The sequence below is a fragment of the Poromitra crassiceps genome (assembly GCF_964638095.1).
Source record: "Poromitra crassiceps genome assembly, chromosome: 22".
Classification (NCBI taxonomy): domain Eukaryota; kingdom Metazoa; phylum Chordata; class Actinopteri; order Beryciformes; family Melamphaidae; genus Poromitra; species Poromitra crassiceps.
In genome coordinates this window covers 6547838-6567517 of record NC_139647.1, presented here as the reverse complement: position 1 = coordinate 6567517, position 19680 = coordinate 6547838, and the positions used below count along the sequence as shown (strand labels likewise).

Below are 19680 nucleotides of genomic sequence, written 5' to 3'. Positions count from 1 at the left end.
GAGGCAAGATGTAAGGTACTTAGCTGCAGCTAGTCTCTTAAAACATTATGGCGAATGCAGCTAAATGCAGCGAATGCAGCTAAACAGTCTGTACGTTACACCCCCAGAACATGCACAAGGAAGTTGGGAAAAAAACCTTCAGACTGGAAGGAAGTTCGACAGAATCTGACCAATCACGACACGTGTGTCCATGAAAAAAGAATTCTGATTGGACTAATGAGTGGAAGACCCGCCTTAAGAAAATTCTGATTGGACTAATGAGTGGAAGACCCGCCTTTCTGCTTCCCATTCCGGTTGGCACATGCTTCTCCCCCACGAATTACAGACGGTATGGCGGAAGCATTTGAAAATTGTGGAAATTAACTCGTCTGTTCTAAGAGACTAAGCTGCAGCCACATCTAAACGACACACAACGACACAACTCACACCCTTTCTCTCTCGGAAATTGGCCATGATGTTGTTTGTGATTTTCACGAAGTCATACATCAAGGACAGGCTGATAAAAATAGCGGGGACATGGGCATTCATTTCCATTTCTTAGAAAATGTCAACTTTTCTCTGATTGGATCAAAATTGGCGCCGGCCTCAAACTATCCAATCAGAGAAAAGTTGACATTTTTTAAGAAAGGGAAGGTCCAATGGCGATCCCTGTAAAGGACTACCGGTATGTATTTTTTCACCCCGAATCCAATGTCGCCATCCGTGAGTCTCTATGAGTTACGGTTGCGGAGATACGTCCGCCCAGCCTGCAGGACTACAGGAGAGAGATAGAGGACAGTGGGGGGTTGGGGGTTTCAAGTCACTGAACAAACACTCTATTTCAGTCATTGTTGTCAGAATATAGAGCCATTTAACACTTATTTGAACACAAAAACATCGCTGAATGTAGTTTTAAGTAGTTATGGGTCGGCCTATGTGAGTAGATGCGGAACATCCCAAGGAATCCAGGGAAAAAATAAGTTTGATTATAGACCCTACGGTTCAAAAGTTATGAACAAAAACATAAAGTGGGCTGTTATAGCGCCACCATCTTGTCAATTGGTGGAATTTTTTCGTGGATAATAAAAGACTCCGCTGTGAACCTCCCTAACAAGTTTTGTAGCTGTACCTCGTATGGTTTCTGAGATAGAGCTAATTGAATGCGTTATTTTTCTCAACATCATTCTCTCTACCCAGGATGCAACACTCCTGCTCAGAGTTGCTCTTAAGCTCTATTTATCTGGTCAAATCTCACCGGATTCCTGTTTCCAGTACAATTTTAGCATGTGGTTTTTAACAAAGAAGAGCTGGAGCTGCTCAAAACATAATATGCAAATGAAAGTGAGACCATGAGGGATATACCACTTGTAATACAGGTGTAGGTATGTCTGAAGTCCATATAATAGCGTGCGTGCGTCAAGTGTCAAGTGTCAATACAAGACGTCAGGCTGGCCATAATTCCAATGAATCAGCACTTCCTGCCGCCCTTCAAAATCAAACAATTTAGAAGGTACAGGTACTGAATGCTGCTATAGCGCCCCCTTTTGGTTGAATTGCACAAAATTTGACACACATGGTCTAGGATGGTCTCCGAAGACCTCCTGCAAGTTTCGTGAAGATTCCTTAATCGGTCATGAAGTGAGGACAATTTAGCTGTGAGGCCACGCCCCTCTCAACTTTAACGATCAATATCTCCGAAACTAAAGTAGCTTTCAAAAATCCACCAATCACGATTGTAGAGCTTGCTCCATAGATGCTTCCTTGCGAGTCTGGTGCAAATCGGTCCAACGGTCTAGGAGGAGATGCAAAAAATGTGTTTTCCAAACTTTTCCAAATATCTCAAAAACTTTCCAGGCGGACATTGAGGGTCCTTATGGCAAACTTGTAGAGCAGGTTCACCTGAACATCTGGAAAAAAAAAGTTTGAAAATCGGACCAACGGCGTGGAAGTGATGGCCTTTAACGTAAAACCGTCGATTATAGCGCCACCTTCAGGCCGATTCGAAAAATCTTTTTTGAGCACCTACCAGCCAACAATATCTGTCATTGGGCCAGGTTTCAGGTCTCTACCATTTACCAACTCACGGGAATTTGCGTCGGGGCAGATGAAAAACAACAAGAATAATAATAAATATAGCCGCAAGCGGCGATGACGGGGTCCAAGCAAGGTCAGTAAGGATGTAGTGGTCAGTAAAGGGTGATGGGGTCAGTCAGGGTGTTGTGGTCACATAAGTACTTGTGACTTGAAGTAGTACTTGGATAGAAAGCAGTTTTTGTGTACAATTTCCCTTTAAGTATCTGGACAGAAAGTGGTATTTGGGTAGAACATACTGTAAATACGACAAGTACTTCTCTGGCTCTGCAGATACATATAAGATGGTCTACAAAGTTAAACACAACAGTCTGGATAGCTCACTTGGTAAAACTCATGACTTATGCTAACTAAAGACCATTGCGGCTCAAAGTTCAAACCCCACGTGGGATGAACAACTTTCAACTTCAGACAGGTAAGTCAGTAACAGTAATTAAAACCCCACATGTTGCCTCCTTATTTTGCGGTGTTTCATGAACCTTTTCAATATCTTGGAAATGTTAGCTCGAGATGGCTGCGTTCAAGAACGTGTTTTGCAACAGGAGAGGTTAGTTCTTGTCTCATGATGGAGCTTTTGTGTTCTGAAATCAGAATTTTCAGTTGTCATTGTGTCTTTCCCACACACACATCAAACCATAGGGCGTAGTGGCATCCACTAGAGAAGGTTGATGGGTTTTATCCCTGAAATTGCTTTTGGTGACTATAGCCAGCACCCTGCATGGCAGCTTGTTATGCAGTCCATTTACCATTAAGGACATTTTTGTATTACACACATAATGCACCACTTTCCATTAAAAGTTTGCCCTGAATGGAGGTGTTTGAACTAATTGGTGTGGGTTGTGCTGTTACAATGAGCACATGAGTGACAAGGATAATTCAGATTGAATTCTCTTTTTGGACCTTTCCCATCTGAAGACACAGTAATGTATTGGAATGTTTTTCCTCTCATATATCTGAAAGAAGGCTCCCAGCAAACACAATTACATCATGATGATGTTCTGATATCATCTTTCAGTGACGTCCAGGACTAGGTCAAATCACAGCCGATTTGGGGATCATTTAGACATCTACACAGGAATGTCAAGATGACGTCAAAATACGACGTTACCATGAATAGGCATATTCAGTTATTCTGCTATGTACACAGTGTGTATTCAGCAGCTTTATACATAATTATATCCAGATTAACCTTTATTCTACATTTTCAAAAAATAAAAAAGTTACCTGGCTGTGGTTTGAACCCAGGACCTCCAGCTTTGGTGTCTGCTACTTTACCCCTAGACCATCCTTCCACAGCAATGACAAGGCACGGATGTAACCTTATTATGGCATAAACTTGTTTTTATTAAAACGTGGGTGTCAAGTCTTTGTGGATCGGGCATTACTGTGTGACATCTAAACCAACTATGTATTATGCTACAGCAGATGCAGAACTCCAAAACACATTAACCCCACCCAAAATGCTACATTCCAACTTCCAGTAGTAGTAGTAGTAGTAGTAGTAGTAGTAGTAGTAATAATAGTAGCAGAAGTAGTAATAGTAGTAGTAGTAGTGTTGGTAGTAGTGGGAGTGGTAGCAGTAGTAGCAGCAGTAGTTGTAATTGACCGGTTAATGAGTTGTGGGCAATTTAGTGTTGGCGTGTGTTTCATTAAAAGTTTCGAGATTTATCATTTCAAAACGGTTTCACGTATCCAAAATCCTTTAATAACTTTAGGTCGGGGTAGTCTATAGATGACCCAGAAAAAGTTTCGTGTGATTTGGCCAAACGGTCTAAGAGGAGCTCGCAAAAGTAGGTTTTTGATCAAATTCAAAATGGCGGAAAATCAACCACACAGAAATGGGCGTGGCCTAGTGGGTTAGATACATGATGCTCCAGGGAAACCAGTAGATGTGGAATTTTGATTCTACAGCTCGCAGTTCAGAAGTTATGGACCGACAAACGTGAAATTGGCTGTTATAGCGCCACCGTCTGGTGGATTGGTGTAATTTTTTTACTCTGAGTAGTGGGTGATGTCGTGAACCTGTGTGGAAAGTTTGGGTGATGGGGGGTGTATGGTTTCTGAGATCCACACACTTTTAGGGTAGGAAAAGAACAAAAGCAAATATACAAAAGTTTAGACATTTATCATTTCAAAACGGTTTCACGTATCCAAAATCCTTTAATAACTTTAGGTCGGGGTAGTCCATAGAAGTCCCAGAAAAATCCCCTTGTGATTTGGCCAAACGGTCTAGGAGGAGTTCGCAAAAGTAGGTTTTTGATAAAATTCAAAATGGCGGAAAATCTAGGCACACGCAAATGGGCGGGGCCTATATGGATAGATGCGTATTGATCCAAGGAATCCCTGAGAAGTGAAATTTTGAGTATAGGACACACGGTTCAGAAGATATGGACCATAACGCGAAATGGTCTGTTATAGCGCCACCATCTGGCCGATATGGGTAATTTTTTGTTTCTGAGTAGTGAGGCACATTTACAATCTATGTGCCCAGTCTGGCTATGCTGAGCATTACAGTTTCTGCTGTACATACAGTTTTACCGGAGAAGAAGAAAAAAAAAAATAATCGGAACAGATACAATAGGGATCCACGCACTTCGTGCTTGGACCCCTAAATATAGCCGCAAGCGGCGATGGGCGGGGTTCAAGCCTTGCGCAGATGACAAAGCTTCTGATTCTGACTAGGACATCCTCCTTGATATATCTGACAAGTTTCGCGATCATTGGACAAACAGGTGTGGAGTTACAGCCTTTTCTATGTTAAGCCACGCCCATTTCTGGCGTTTATGGCGCCCCCTTTTGGTCGAATTGCACAAAATTTGACACACATGGTCTAGGATGGTCTCCGAAGACCTCCTGCAAGTTTCGTGAAGATTCCTTAATCGGTCATGAAGTTATGACAATTTAGCTGTGAGGCAACGCCCCTCTCAACTTTAACGATCAATATCTCCGAAACTAAAGTAGCTTTCAAAAATCCACCAATCAAGATTGTAGAGCTTGCTCCATAGATGCTTCCTGGCGAGTCTGGTGCAAATCGGTTCAACGGTCTAGGAGGAGATGCAAAAAATGTGTTTTCCAAACTTTTCCAAATATCTCAAAAACTTTCCAGGCGGACATTGAGGGTCCTTATGGCAAATTTGTAGAGCAGGTCCACCTGAACATCTGGAAAAAAAAAGTTTGAAAATCGGACCAACGGCGTGGAAGTTATGGCCTTTAATGTAAAACCATCGATTATAGCGCCACCTTCAGGCCGATTCGAAAAATCTTTTTTGAGCAGCTACCTGCCAACAATATCTGTCATTGGGCCAAATCTCAGGTCTCTACCATTTACCAACTCACGGGAATTTGCGTTGGGGCAGATGAAAAAGAAGAAGAAGAATAATAATAAACCAGCACAAAAACAATAGGGTTTCAGCCCCTTCAGGGCTTGAACCCCTAATAAACCGGCACAAAAACAATAGGGTTTCAGCCCCTTCAGGGCTTGAACCCCTAAATATATATATTTTAAATATATATTTTTATTATATAAAATAGTTTTATAATATAAAATATTTCGTATCAGTTGATATTGATATATATATATATATATATATATATATATATATATATATATATATATATATATATATATATATATATATATATATATATATATTTTTTTTTTTTTTTTTTGTATGATTGTTCATTTGCGACAACTGTGCAACAATCATTTTAGTGAGTGATTTAGCTGCAGTTATTCTTCTGAAAAACAAAGAATGTGTGTGTTCATGTATGTGTTATAAACTGGAGATTTACCAATGTTTTCCCTATTTTCTAAAAACGTATTGCAGATTCTGCAGTGAATGTGACCCATAGGGTTGCAAAATTCCACGAATATTATAAGTTGGAAACTTCCCCAGTTGGAAATGAACCATCATAAACTGGAAATGTTGTGGGTAATTTATACTAACTGTATATTACCTTGTCATATACAGACAAAAACAGAAACATATAGGGCTGTACCGAATGTAATTATTTCACATTCAAAGCTTCTGTTGATGTTTTTGAATGAAGCTTCAAATGCTGTGCCGTCATAAAAAAATAAGATAAACAACTTTAGCGCTCTCAATTTGAAGGGATTCATCAGTAGAGATGGCTACCAAAACCTGCTATTAAATGATTAAAGACTATAGTGTTGATAAGCTGCCATGTTAGCACTTCTTTCATCTGTATTGGTGTCATTTATGGTGTAATAATTGATTATGCTGCTGAAATATAGTCATATGTGCAGCTGGACGTCCCCTTTTTATTCTTTCTCGAGCACCTGGCTACAGTGCAGAATTGAGCTAAAACACAATTCAACATGGTATCTCAGGGCTTGTGGAGACTTGGATTACACCAGGTGAGCAGTATGGAAGCTATCCCTTTGGAATAATCTGATCCTGTCAGTGGTCAAAACAAGCTTGTTTAGTGCAGTTGGGGCATGTGGGAAAAACCACTGCCAACTGAAGCGATCTTTGTCAATATTGCATCAATTGCAAAGATTTCTGTTCACATCACTTAGTTATACATAAAAAAAACAATATGAAAATAGGGTCCACATTGAAAAATACAGAAATTCTCTTCCCATGGAAAGTTTCCAATGTTGAATATTGGGAACATGCAAAAAAAGGCATTTCCAGAATTCCTCAGCTTAATTTTCCTTCCACTCCTTTACAATGTCTTACTGCCATGGCATGAATCAGTGGCACAGTGACTGTGGTGCTGCATGATGGTGCCAGAGTCTGATGTCTGTTTCCCTTCTTATTGGAATATCTACTGCATAATTAACTGCTTAACTCTGTACTGTACTACTGTCGTGTCTGCTGCTGCTGCTGTTTATTCTTTCTCATCCCCCCCTCCCCTGTGAATATTGTCTTGTTTTTCCTTTTTGGTGATCTGTGTGTTATGATAATTATATGATTATAAACTGTAAATAAATAAATGTCTGTTTCCCTTCTGAATCTAATGTTGAATTTGTTGTTTCTTGAGAACATTCCTCCTGTCTTTGCATCCACTCATGGTTCATCTGAGGCTGTTCTGTGCATTTGATAATGCTCTGCTCGTGGCACTTTACCATAGGTTTTGTGCCTCCTGTCCTGAAGCTTTTGTTTAGACTATTATGTTGATGTCATCTGTTTTGAATTTGTTTGAATTTGAATTCTGTTTCAATTTCACCACAAAGGGCACATACAAAGAGCAGAGAAAAAGCAGTTTCTTCTTATTAGAATTCATCCTGGATGACCATTCCCTCTCATCATTTGAGAATGTATCTCACTTCATTCATCACACTGACACACACTGACCACTAGAGTGTAGTAAAAGTATAGTCATCATACCAACAGGGCAATGAGGAGGCAGGAAAAGGCCAGTGAAGAACTGGCCATCAGCAGCAGTTCTGCATTCCACATGACCTGACCCACCTGACTGACCTGCACACAGGTTTGCACAGCATTGCAAAGATCTACTGTCAATTCTACAATTTATGAAAAAGAGTCACCTATAGCCAATCCATTGTTTCCATTAAAAGTGGCAGAAGCTCATCGCACGTCCCCAGCCTCCTGCCTCGTCATTTGGACCACCTTCAAAACAATAATGACATCTAGCAGGGCTGAATATCGTATTTAGTACATTTTTCTAAGTCTGAGGAGACAAAATCCATTGAGTTCGCTTGTGTTGCAATTAGTGAGAAGTTGAACCCTATTTACTGGACTTCATTCTTTAAGTGCACCCAACATTTTGTAATGTTAATGACATGTTAACGTAATTAACGTCTGTCCTAAGGCCAGAGGGGTGGGCAACTTGCAAGGTTGCCAGTTGAAATCCGGATCAACTGGGAGGATATGGGTGGGGCAAATGATGTGATTATTCCTTTCTTCTTCCACAAGTGTCGCCGTGCCTGGTGGTGCTCTTGAGCAAGGCACCACGAAACAAAACAAACTCTCCGGGCAGCTGCTATTATATTGGAGTTGCTCAGTGACCACCAGTGGAGGACAGTGCTGCTGAGCTGCGAGGGGTGAATGTGAGGCAGCGCGTTGCTGGGGAAGAGCACGCCTGCTCCAGTCGACTTTCCCTGGATAAATAAGAGCGACAATCCCTGCCTGGCTGGTGGTGGTGGTCTACTCTGGGTCAATGCAAACAGCCGTGAACAGCTCGCTTCTCGGGGACGGTGGTGACGTGACGGGCTCTGCGTCCTCCCATGTGATGTGATGTGGTTGAGCCTGGACGGACTGTGAGCTTGTCTGTTATGGCTCCTCCTGCTACAGCAGAACGGGGCTAGACGGGAGAAGAAGCGCAGGGGACAGCAGGAAAGCTTATTATTTGTCGTCTTCTAGAGTCACGGGGGATGCCGACGGATTGCGCAATGTTGAAGAAAAAGACATGTTAAGATGATGTGCTGCTCAACCTCGCCTCTGCTGCTGTGAAGGGTTCGACGTTTCTCCAGGATTAACAACACCCCCAAATGAACTCCGTCAGAGCAAGCAGCAGAAGACCTAGGCGAGTGTCGAGGCCGCGCCCGGTGCAGCCGGAGAGGAACCCGCAGGAAAGAGGTACGTTGACGCTATATAGTTGGCATTCTCTTAGAGGACTTGTCAGGCAGCTGACATGAATTCTGCATCGGTATAGGCATGCTTATGACGTATGTTCACTGTGCTGTACAAACCAATGACGTCGGCTCGTGTGAATAATAACAGTCGGTAAGGCCAGCCCTGCACGGGGTCAGGGCAGTCAGGAAACACCGAGGCTTCTGTGAGCGTACCGGAGCACTCAGGCCGCGCTTTGTTTGGCTTGCTTTTTGCCCCGTCTCAGCCTGTCCTTTGCTCGTCTTAATCACGACCTGCTGGTCTATGGCGTGCTTTTTACTCAGCCAATGTTATGCTAGTGACGAAAATGACTGGAGCCAGATAACCGCTTGTTTCACTGGTGACAAACGGAAGGAAGGATAACGGTAGCAATACAAAGTGGTTTTGCTGCTAGCACCATAGCATGCTAACCAATATCTATGATGCTAACATAACCTGGCGAATGCTAGCTGTTATTAGCATGTTTGGCTAGCAATTTGACGGATGAAAACCTTCAGCTCTCCTATCCTACACACCGTTGAGAGAAGGTTGTTGTTGTAACGTTACTCTATAATGCATGCGTACATTCAACTAGTTAAATTTGCATTATGATTGTTTGTCATTGGTTTTCATCTTGAAATATTCAGTTGTTTCTGGAAAGCTGTTGTTACAATGTATTGTGGTATATTACTGATGAATTTGTTGTTGAAGTCCCATCATCTCGACAACAGTCAGTCAGTTGTTTAAATGGATGGTTTAAATTCACATCTTTTGCTCAGCACTTGCATTACATGCCCCTGAACTTTGAAGCGTTGGTGTCAATAACGTGTGTGCTCTTTCGTAGAAAGAAGACACAATATTCTTGGGATGTTGGCTTTTTTCCCACAGGAAAATGCTTGTGTCATCCTCAGTACTTGTAATAAATGTGGTGTAAATACGAAACATGGTGTATAAAGAGAACATACATCAAGGGTAATATATAAAGATTAAAAACACATGTTCTAAGTAGTGTTGTCACGATACCAAGATTTTACTCTACGGTACTATACCAGTCAAAGTGTCACAATACCATGGAGAAATCTATATATTTCTTGTTTTATGAATGTGCAATGTATTTACCTCTACAAATTATAATGTATGATGACCTTAGGCAAAAATACAATGGTTTCAGAGTATCTCAGGCACCTCTAAAATGTGTTATTGTAAAATATCTGCTCTCTCTCACTCGAGACACACACACACACATATAAGCAGATATACAATAACACAGATAGATAGATTGATAGATTTAAGGCTGGACAGTGTGTGCTGTGTTTGTACTTGTATACTGTTATACTCTAACCATTTGTTGCACTGCACACCTCCAAAAACCTTTTCTCTCATAAGTGACACAATTTATGCTTTTACTCTGAAGGCACCCCAGCCCAACTTCCTGGCAGACCATGGCACAGCTATACCTAACTTCCTGTCTGTTGTTTGCTAACTCGCAGTATCTTGACACTGGTAACTGCGGAGAATAAGAGACAGACCGAGGGGCTAACGTTAACGTTACAGTCACTCAGCGGTCTCACGTGTTGTTTTGTTGTGACGTGTCTTAAACACAAGATTTAACCGTGCGGTGATAACGTTTCTGTGTCCTTGAAACGCATGTGTGTGTCTGTCTCGAGACTCCTGTCAGCTGAGCCAGAGATAACTACAAGTAGCGACCTGTATGCTAATGGCAGCTGGGCTCCACATCTAAAGTTATATTTTCCCTGTTGTTGCTTCCAGAGGAGAAATAGAAACAAACAATTGGTGTTGTTTCCAGAAGATGGTGCACTAACGTCAATATAGGATTATGAATGCAGCCAGAAACCAATGAATTTGGGAAGGGAGGTAAAGCAATGCTGCTGCTGACACCGCCATTCCACGGTAGTATAGTGTCTCACGGTAGTAGTGTGTCTCACGGTAGTAGTGTGTCTCACGGTAGTAGTGTGTCTCACGGTAGTAGTGTGTCTCACGGTAGTAGCCTCATTTAAAGCAGCTGGTATAGTAGGCACCATACGTTCAGGCACCGCGGTAGACGGTAGGAACCGGTAGACCGTGCAACAACACTAGTTCTAAGATTGATGAGTGACAGAGTGGGCGTGACGGATGGTTCGCCTGGCTGGTATCATGGACCTCTTGCGTGGGATCCCATGTACATTATCTCTTGAATCACATAAGCACCTTATGCGGCTGATGGCACCATGTTGTAATATTGAATGTTGATGATGTATTTTTTAGGGATGTTCGATATTGGCTTTTTTACCGATATCCGATAATGTCCAACTCTTAATTTCCGATACCGATATCAACCGATATCAACCGATACCGATATAAGCGGGCTTTTTTTCCACCAAAATTTCACGTAACAAGTTACATAATGTAGCTTAATGTAGCTGAAGAGTTTAATATATAATATGCATGTTGTGTTAAAGTTGTAAGTGTTAGAGAAGCGAGCTTGTGACCAGAAGGTCGTCGGTTCAATCCCCAGGACCGGCAGGATAAATCTGGGTGGGGAAAGTGAAAAGGCAGCGCTTGCCCCTCCCTCATTACCACCACTGAGGTGCCCTTGAGCAAGGCCCTTAACCCCAACCGCTCCAGTGGAGCTGCTCAGTGGCCAACAGATCAGACTGTGGTTGTACTGGTCAGCTTCCAGGTATGAATGTGTGTGTGAATGTGAACAGGGCACTCCTGAAAAAGACAGCATTGCTCTCAGTGAGACTCCCCCTGTATTAAAAAAAAAATATATATCGGCATGAAAACCGATACCGATATTTTCCGATATCGATTTTTTTATGCTAATATCGGCCGATAATATCGGTAGGCCGATAATATCGGACATCCCTAGTATTTTTCTTTCTTTCTTTTCCTGTGTCTGAGCCTGTTTGTCTTGTTCATATTGTTGTATACAAAATTGGAAAAAACCCAAACATGTTCTGTTTCTCAAGTATTAACAGGGTTTTTGGGTTAGTAATGTGAATAGCATCCAAAGTTCTTGATGTTTTATCCCCCCCCCCATTTGCAGATGAGGACGTTCCTGCAGATATGGTCGCAGAAGAATCCGGTCCAGGAGCTCAGAATAGTCCATACCAGCTTAGAAGAAAGTCTCTATTACCCAAGAGGACAGTGTGTCCAACCAAGACAAACATGGAGGTACGGTACATTTGACAAAATTATCACTGAGAAGTGCAAAATTATTGGTAAAACTATACCATCCATTCGAAGATAGACTGCATATTGAATTAGATGAAAAACAACTTTTTTAACCCACAAAGGATGGGTTAAATGTTAACACCATTTTTGAAACAATTCTTTATCGACAGGGTGCTTCCACTTCAACCACAGAAAACTTCGGGCATCGAGCTAAGCGCCCCAGAGTTTCTGGAAAGTGTCCAGATTTACCAGGTAATGGATGATTTTTTTTAACTTATTTTTTACCTCACAATATCCAGCAGTTATTTGAGATGTGACTTGATGTGTCTTTTCCACAAGGATGCATTATCTGACTAAAGTGACCATGCGATATCACCTGGGCGTTCCACAACACAAGGACAGGCAGACAGAACTGAAACGGATTACATCATTTGTCCAGTGCACAAGAAGACTCATGCTGCCTTCAAATGGAACTTGTGAACTCGTAGTTATGACATGAGAAGTCGTGTACACGTAATCGAAGTCAGAGTACACAAAGGCGTAACTCAGAGCTTTCAGAAAACTTCCAGTTCCCAAGTCGTCAATAACACCGGATTTGGGCGTTCATTCATATGGACTCTTTATATATGGACTCTACAATACCAATTGGTATTATTAAAGGGGAGAAATAATCGACCGAAATAACATTTCCAAACTTTTTTTGAGGAGTTTATATCGACACCTTATTTAATTTCTGTCCGGGGAATTCCACTGTATTCAATCACAAATGCGTGTGTTGTTATGTGATGATATGGTGATACGGTAATGTTTTGCCTAACTGGCTAGCAGTCAATGCTTGCAGATAACTTGAGCAAGTCAAAAACTTATTATTTACTTATGTGTCTCAATGCACCCCATATTAATTCTAAAGAAATTCCAAGATTTCTAGATACTAACTCAAGGAGGACTGTTTTTGGTCCCCTCATGAGAAGTTAGTATTCTAATCTAAGGTCTACGGAGTCTTGATTGTAATTCCTTGGTATCCATTGTCCTCCCAGCAGCTCCAGCAGAGCAGTACCTGCAGGAGAAGCTTCCAGACGAGGTGGTCCTGAAGATTTTCTCCTACTTGTTGGAGCAAGACCTGTGCCGAGCTGCGTGTGTGTGCAAGCGCTTCAGTGAGCTGGCCAACGACCCCATCCTCTGGTGAGCAACGTGCTCCCCTGGCTGTGTTCATCCAGGCTTAGTGATGCTTACATGGACTACAATAATCCGAGTATATTGACATTAATCTAAACTAGTGCATGCACTTCCCACCACATTGCACTACATCACTTCCCCCTAAGCACACCCCCCAAGTTTGAAGTCGATCCAACAAACGGTTCTCAAGATACGCGAAGGACAGACGTACACCTTGCACACTGAGTCCGATGCGTTAATTATCCAAAAAGAAAACTACCGTGATCCTATTGATCCAGAACAGCGGCTGGCAGTGTCTCTTGTGTGGCTCTCTCTCTCTCTCTCACCCCCGTCCCACACACACACACACACACACACACACACACACACACACACACACACACACACACACACACACACACACACACACACACACACACACACACACACACACACACACACACACACACACACACACACACACACACACACACACACACACACACACACACACACACACACACACACACACACACACACCCCATCCCGCATTCCAAGCTCGTTTGCAATCACCCGGCACATTCTGTCTTTTAATTCTGAATCTCTGTATTCCTGTTTTGTCATAAAATGCTTTGTGCTGGGAGACGAAGTGAATTAACGTCTCAGACGCCATTTTTCATTGTGAATAGCAACACTACGGCGGCTCTGGGTGGTCAAACCACTGTCAAAACGATTTTATGGATGCGGAAAAACGCAGAAAATCGAACCTCGTCCGAAAACTTAAATGCCGGATGTAATTGTCGGACTTGGCGTGTCAATGATGATTGACACAATTTCGGACGAAAAAACTGACTCTGTGTGCAAAGTCTTTAAGTTCAAATTGCATGAAATGCGCCACCACACTCCAACAAGCGCGCTCCGCAAGTTTGAAGTCAATTGGACGAATGTTTCTCGAGATAAACTGCTTTTTGTGTTGCCAGTAGGTGGTGCCATGTAAAATTGCAAGAAATTCAGCACTGCACTAGGCCGAGTTCCTAGCAGCACACTCCCTAAGTTTGAAGTCAATCGGATGAACACTTCTCAAGATAAACCACTTTTTGTGTTGCCAGTAGGTGGCGCTATGCCGAATTCCACAGAATTTAGCTCCCTGCACTCCGTTGGCCTAAGCGTACTCCCAGAGTTTGCCTGCAGTGCTGTATTGTAGACTGTTCTTAGGTAGGTCTATAGGACTCATGCCTGCGGTACCCTATTGTAGACTTAAGATATGGAATCGTGATGTGAGTGAGATGAGGATAGTCTTAAAGTGTTTGTCATTTGTTTGTTTCAGGAAGAGGCTGTACATGGATGTTTTTGAATACACACGACCCATGATGCACCCTGAGGCGGGGAAGTTCTCCCAGATAAACCCAGAAGACTCTGACCAGCCAAACCCCTGGAAGGAAAGCTTTCAGCAGCTGGTATGGAAGCTCCCACTCATTTACTACTGCCAGGGTTCCCACGGTCATGAAAACCTGGAAAAGTCATGGAATTACAAAAATCCTTGGTTTGTCGTGTGTAATGACCAGTGTTGGGCAAGTTACTTTAAATTAGTAACTTAGTTACAGTTACTAGTTACTGCTCTGAAAAGTAACTTAGTTACTTTAAGTTACTCGTTACTTTCCAGGTAACTAGTTACTAGGAAAGTAACTTTCGAGTAACTTTTTTTTTAACTCAATTCTCTTATTAACACTTTCAGTGCCACGGCCCTTGGGCAAAAGGTTGCTTGCTGTGCCACATAGGCCGCAATGCATTTTAAAACAGTCATATAATTTTTTTAATAATTACTATGTAAACACTGAACACGCACAAATAACGATGAGACTCTCTTCTATCACCTGCAAAAAAAAGTTTATTGATCCCATTTTCCGTTCTTTAGTTATGAGCCGGAGAAGATAGCTTGATTGAACGAAAAACATACCTTTTTTTCTACGAGCTGAGATAATGAGCCTTTTGTGAAATTAAACATTTCAAGCACATCTCTGACTCTGAAGCTAATTTTCTGATGTCTGGGTCTGTCTGGGTGAAGTGTATGCTGCTCTGCTGCTCTCCGTGCTCCCCCCCCCCCCCCCCCCTCAACTGCACACGCCTCCTGGGTGTGTCTTATGTGTCTGGTGGCTCTCAGTCTCTGCTGAGTTTGCTGCGCACACACAGTGAATGGTGCGCGACATTCAGCTTTTTGGTTCCGCGTGTGTTTGTCACGGGCTGGCATGCTTCCAGTTCGGAATAATAATGCTGATTATGTGAATGTGCTGTTGCAGCGTACATGGAAGTGCTCAGTTGTGACAGCGGATGCTGCTGCTGGGGGCACAGCTGGCGTTGTGCTCGTTTATGGAGGCACGTCGATGCATACGGACGGATGCAATGCGATTTCCTCATTTTCACCAGTGACTATTTCTGTGTGTTTGGCTCCTTTTTCTCTGATCAGGAGAGTGCTGTCGCCACCTAATGGGTTTGTAAAATAGGTTATCGACCTCCAATAGCTACAATATTGTTAGAGGCGACGTAAGAAGCTTAGATCGACACCCCCCCGTCAAAAAAACAATTTGGAGTTATGACGCCATTTGGCGTCGCTGGCACTGTACGGTAAATTTCTAATGACGCCATATGGCGTCGCTGGCACTGAACGTGTTAATGCACACACATTATTTTGGGGTTGCTGTAGCACAGTGTGGGACAAGACAACTGTCAAATTTCATCATTGTACCCATTATCACTATGACAAAAAGTAGTGGAACAAGAAAACACAACATTTAGGCATTGAGGCATATTTATTGTTGCCTTCAAAAAGTAGCCAGTACACTTTTGGCAGTGTATAATTAACAACTGTATCAGTAGTAGTCTATAATATCCTGGCTGAACAACATAAACACTGTGGTTACCCTTTGTAACAGCGGAGTGACAGTGAGCAGCAGAGCCCAGCGCTGCAGATAGGGACAGAGCAGAGCCCCAAAGCAGCCGCTCGTCGCGGCTGCCTTTTAATAGCAGTTCATCTCCAAAAGGCAGCAGACTTGCAGGCATTTTTTTTTCCCATTTCATGACCAACGTGAGGGGAATCTGTGAGTGAGAGACGAGTGCTTGCCTGGTGCAGCAGGGCACTGGTGACAGACAGCCTGGGAGAGAAGTGAGGAGGAGAGGGCTCCATGCTGCTGACTCGCCGAGCTGCCCGGGCAGTGTGAAGTGAACACACCGCTACCGTACACAACACAGCTCGTGCAAAATGACCCGTTTCACTATCAGAATTTGGTCCAGTAACATTAGAAAGTATAGAAGTGCCGCACGATTACTTCCTCATCAGACCGCCGTCAGACTCCAGGCATTTTCCTCTCTACCCTCGCTGCTGTAGGTCCCGCACAGAATCGTTTTACCTGGAAATACTCACAGTGATTAAGGGGCTCACGCGCAAATGTCGGTGCAGTTCGACTTAAAAAAAAAGTGAAGTAACAAGTAACGAGCGTGTTTAAATCGCAATAACTGTAACTGCGTTACTGATTTTGACAAAGTAATTAGTTACAGCACTCGTTACCGGAAAAGTAATGTAGTTATTGTAACGCGTTGAACAACGTCTTCAAACTGTATTCCCCTGTGAAACAGTGGCCTTTGGGGCCAGCACAGACATGTTTCTGGTGGTGACTCGTCAAGATGTCATGTCAGATCCAGATCTTTGATTTGAGAAAATGTTCCATATGAATGACTCTTATGTGGTTTGTTCTTCTTCTCTCCAGTATAAAGGAGCACATGTTAAGCCGGGCTTTGCAGAACACTTCTACAGCAATCCTGCCAGATACAAAGGGAGGGAGAACATGCTTGTAAGTGAATTGCTTTTAGCGTTTCTTTTCTCTCTCGCCTTTTCTCCCCAATTGCTTTTTTTACCCTATCATTTTTTTTTGATTTCCCCCCCATTTGCTCTTTAATTGTTCTTGGCTAATGTGCAGCAGGAGGAAGCTGCCCCGGTCGTTGCTCCACCCCCTCTGCTGATCTGGGGAGAGCTGTAGACTAGCAGATGCCTCCTCCGATACATGTGCTTCTTTTTGCCTGACAACAAGGAGTTTCACTGGCAGGATGTAGCGCATGGGGGGGATCACGCTATTCCCCCCCTGAGCAGGCGCCCGACCCACTGACCAATCCGAGGCGGCGCTAGTGCAGCGACCAGGACTCATAGAGACAGTCCGCATGTCTGGGAACGCCCACAAAATGTTAAGCGGCTGGTGCGCGAGTGGGGTAAAACCACCCATATATCTCATGGGCTGACTCACCAAAAGACGGTGCTGCGCCTCTAAACTACAGGTTTGGGGGTTCTAGAGCAGAACACAAGACGTCTGCTCAGATGTGCGTTTACTGCGGTGGTTAAATCCCCGATCGTGTCTGCCTGGGCTGGGCTATCAGCTAAATCCTAACTTTGCTGAATGGATAGAACGGGGGTTTTTACCCCACCCTGACCACGCCCCCAGCCAGGCGGAGCCAGCTAAACCAGCGTCTATGACGAGACGTGGCCTCAACCTATACCTCACCGGCCAATTGTGTCTGTAGGAGCATCTGACCAAGCTGGAGGTACCGCTGCCAGGAATTGAACCTGGGTCTCTGCGGTGGTAGTGGACTGCTTGTGCCTCTACACTACCAGATGCCCCCCAGCTTTTAGCATTTCTTACTTTGTTTCTACTTCACTGCTCCAAAGTCATTGACCTGAGTGCTCATGTTTTCCTTAGTACTATGACACCATCGAGGATGCCCTTGGAGGTGGTCAGGAGGCCCACTTTGATGGTCTGATCTTCGTCCACTCTGGTGTCTACACAGATGAATGGATCTACATCGAGTCGCCAATCACCATGATCGGAGCCGGTATGTGTGTGTATGTCTGTGTGTGTGTGTGTGTGTGTCTGTGTGTGTGTCTGTCTGTGTGTGTGTGTGTGTGTGTGTGTGTATGTATGTATGTGTGTGTGAAGTCAGTGTCTGCTTTCCTTGTGCATGTGTTTGATTTAAGTTAACCTCTACCTTCATTTTGTAGCGCCGGGAAAAGTAGCTGACAAAGTGGTCATTGAGAATACCAGAGATTCTACATTTGTATTCATGGAAGGCTCAGAGGATGCATATGTTGGATATATGACCATACGGGTGAGAGGACCAGTCTCTTCTGTTTCTTCTTTGTTTTATAATAGCTCACATATTAAATATAATATATAATATTATAATATAATAGCTCAGATATCTGTTTTTGAGTCATCTCTATTGTTTACCTGGATTGATTATGATTTATTTTGTCTGTGTGTATGTGCTGTAGTTCAATCCTGATGACAAATCCGCCCAGCACCACAATGCACATCACTGCTTGGAGATTACAGTCAACTGTAGCCCCATCATTGATCACTGTATCATCCGCAGCACTTGCACAGGTAATGCTCCCCACAAACATTTTTGTTTTTAAAAAAGTCCTTTTTTAACTCTCTAAAACATGTCAGTTGACTGTCAACAAGATTTAAATCGGAAGAGACTAGTGAAAGAATAAAATACATGTTTATTACAATAACAGATTTTTTTTTTTTTACATTGACAGAAAATATAGTGAAGATGTGTTGCTATGCTATGGATAGTTGAGGCCAGCTGGTGCAAACAGCTGATGACTCGCTTGTCACTCCAGGAAGTGACAGTATTGTCTGAGCATGTGTGAAAGATGTGAAGGGACAGGATGGAATGAGAAGTGGAGTAAAGCCTAAATGTGCAAGATTATAGTCTAAACTGCCCAGTGGCTAAGGGGCAACTAAACTGCCCACCAGCAGATTGTAAGGGGCATTACTAGTGGGCATTTCTGTTTTGTGCCTAAACTTAAGCCTAACTTTAAGTCTAATCTTTACAGGTACTTGACATAAATTGCATAGTTTGTTGAACATTTGTTGATGGTCATTTGAAAATACCAAGTGAATAGTCTGTTGAAGGAATTTTTGTTGACAATCAGCTGACGCACTGTTGTGACAGTGTTGAGAGTCAAAATAAGCCATATTTTCTGCCTTTGTTTGCTCTGTATGTTGGCCTAGCTAGAAACATCTGACTACTGAAAGTGTCCATGCTGATGGTGACTTTTTCCATCCTATTACACATGACAGTGGGGAATGCAGAGTATTGAGGACATGACAGTGGGGAATGCAGAGTATTGAGGACATGACAGTGGGGAATGCAGAGTATTGAGGACATGACAGTGGGGAATGCAGAGTATTGAGGCACAGATATTGGTGCTTGCTAACTGTTGATCCTTCTGCTTGTTTCAGTTGGCTCAGCTGTGTGTGTGAGTGGCCAAGGTGCTTGTCCAACAATCAAGCATTGCAACATCAGTGACTGTGAAAATGTGGGTCTTTACATCACCGACCATGCACAGGTAACATAACATGTCTTTACATCACTGACCATGCACAGGTAACATAACATGTCTTTACATCACTGACCATGCACAGGTAACATAACATATCTTTACATCACTGACCATGCACAGGTAACATAACATATATTTACATCACTGACCATGCACAGGTAACATAACATATATTTACATCACTGACCATGCACAGGTAACATAACATATCTTTACATCACTGACCATGCACAGGTAACATAACATATATTTACATCACTGACCATGCACAGGTAACATAACATGTCTTTACATCACTGACCA

At 42.9% G+C, this 19680-nt stretch overlaps 1 protein-coding gene across 3 annotated transcripts in view; it reads left to right on the top strand.

Moving 5' to 3' along the window:
* The first annotated feature begins 8372 nt into the window (after nucleotides 1–8372).
* The window catches only part of LOC310796499 (F-box only protein 11), a 31410-nt gene continuing 20102 nt past the window's right edge, over nucleotides 8373–19680 (top strand). For 2 of the 3 annotated variants that reach the window (XR_014553677.1, XM_083658696.1), the window contains exons 1-10: nucleotides 8373–8636; nucleotides 11698–11825; nucleotides 11996–12077; nucleotides 12863–13007; nucleotides 14308–14437; nucleotides 16742–16825; nucleotides 17723–17855; nucleotides 18022–18128; nucleotides 18295–18406; nucleotides 19277–19383. Coding sequence is in view for 2 of the 3 variants with exons in the window: in XM_083658696.1 (XP_083514822.1) it covers nucleotides 8549–8636; nucleotides 11698–11825; nucleotides 11996–12077; nucleotides 12863–13007; nucleotides 14308–14437; nucleotides 16742–16825; nucleotides 17723–17855; nucleotides 18022–18128; nucleotides 18295–18406; nucleotides 19277–19383 (1116 nt within the window). In the remaining variant the exon portion in view is untranslated. The remainder of the gene's footprint in view (nucleotides 8637–11697; nucleotides 11826–11995; nucleotides 12078–12862; nucleotides 13008–14307; nucleotides 14438–16741; nucleotides 16826–17722; nucleotides 17856–18021; nucleotides 18129–18294; nucleotides 18407–19276; nucleotides 19384–19680) is intronic. The other variant, XM_083658697.1, reaches the window with a different exon arrangement.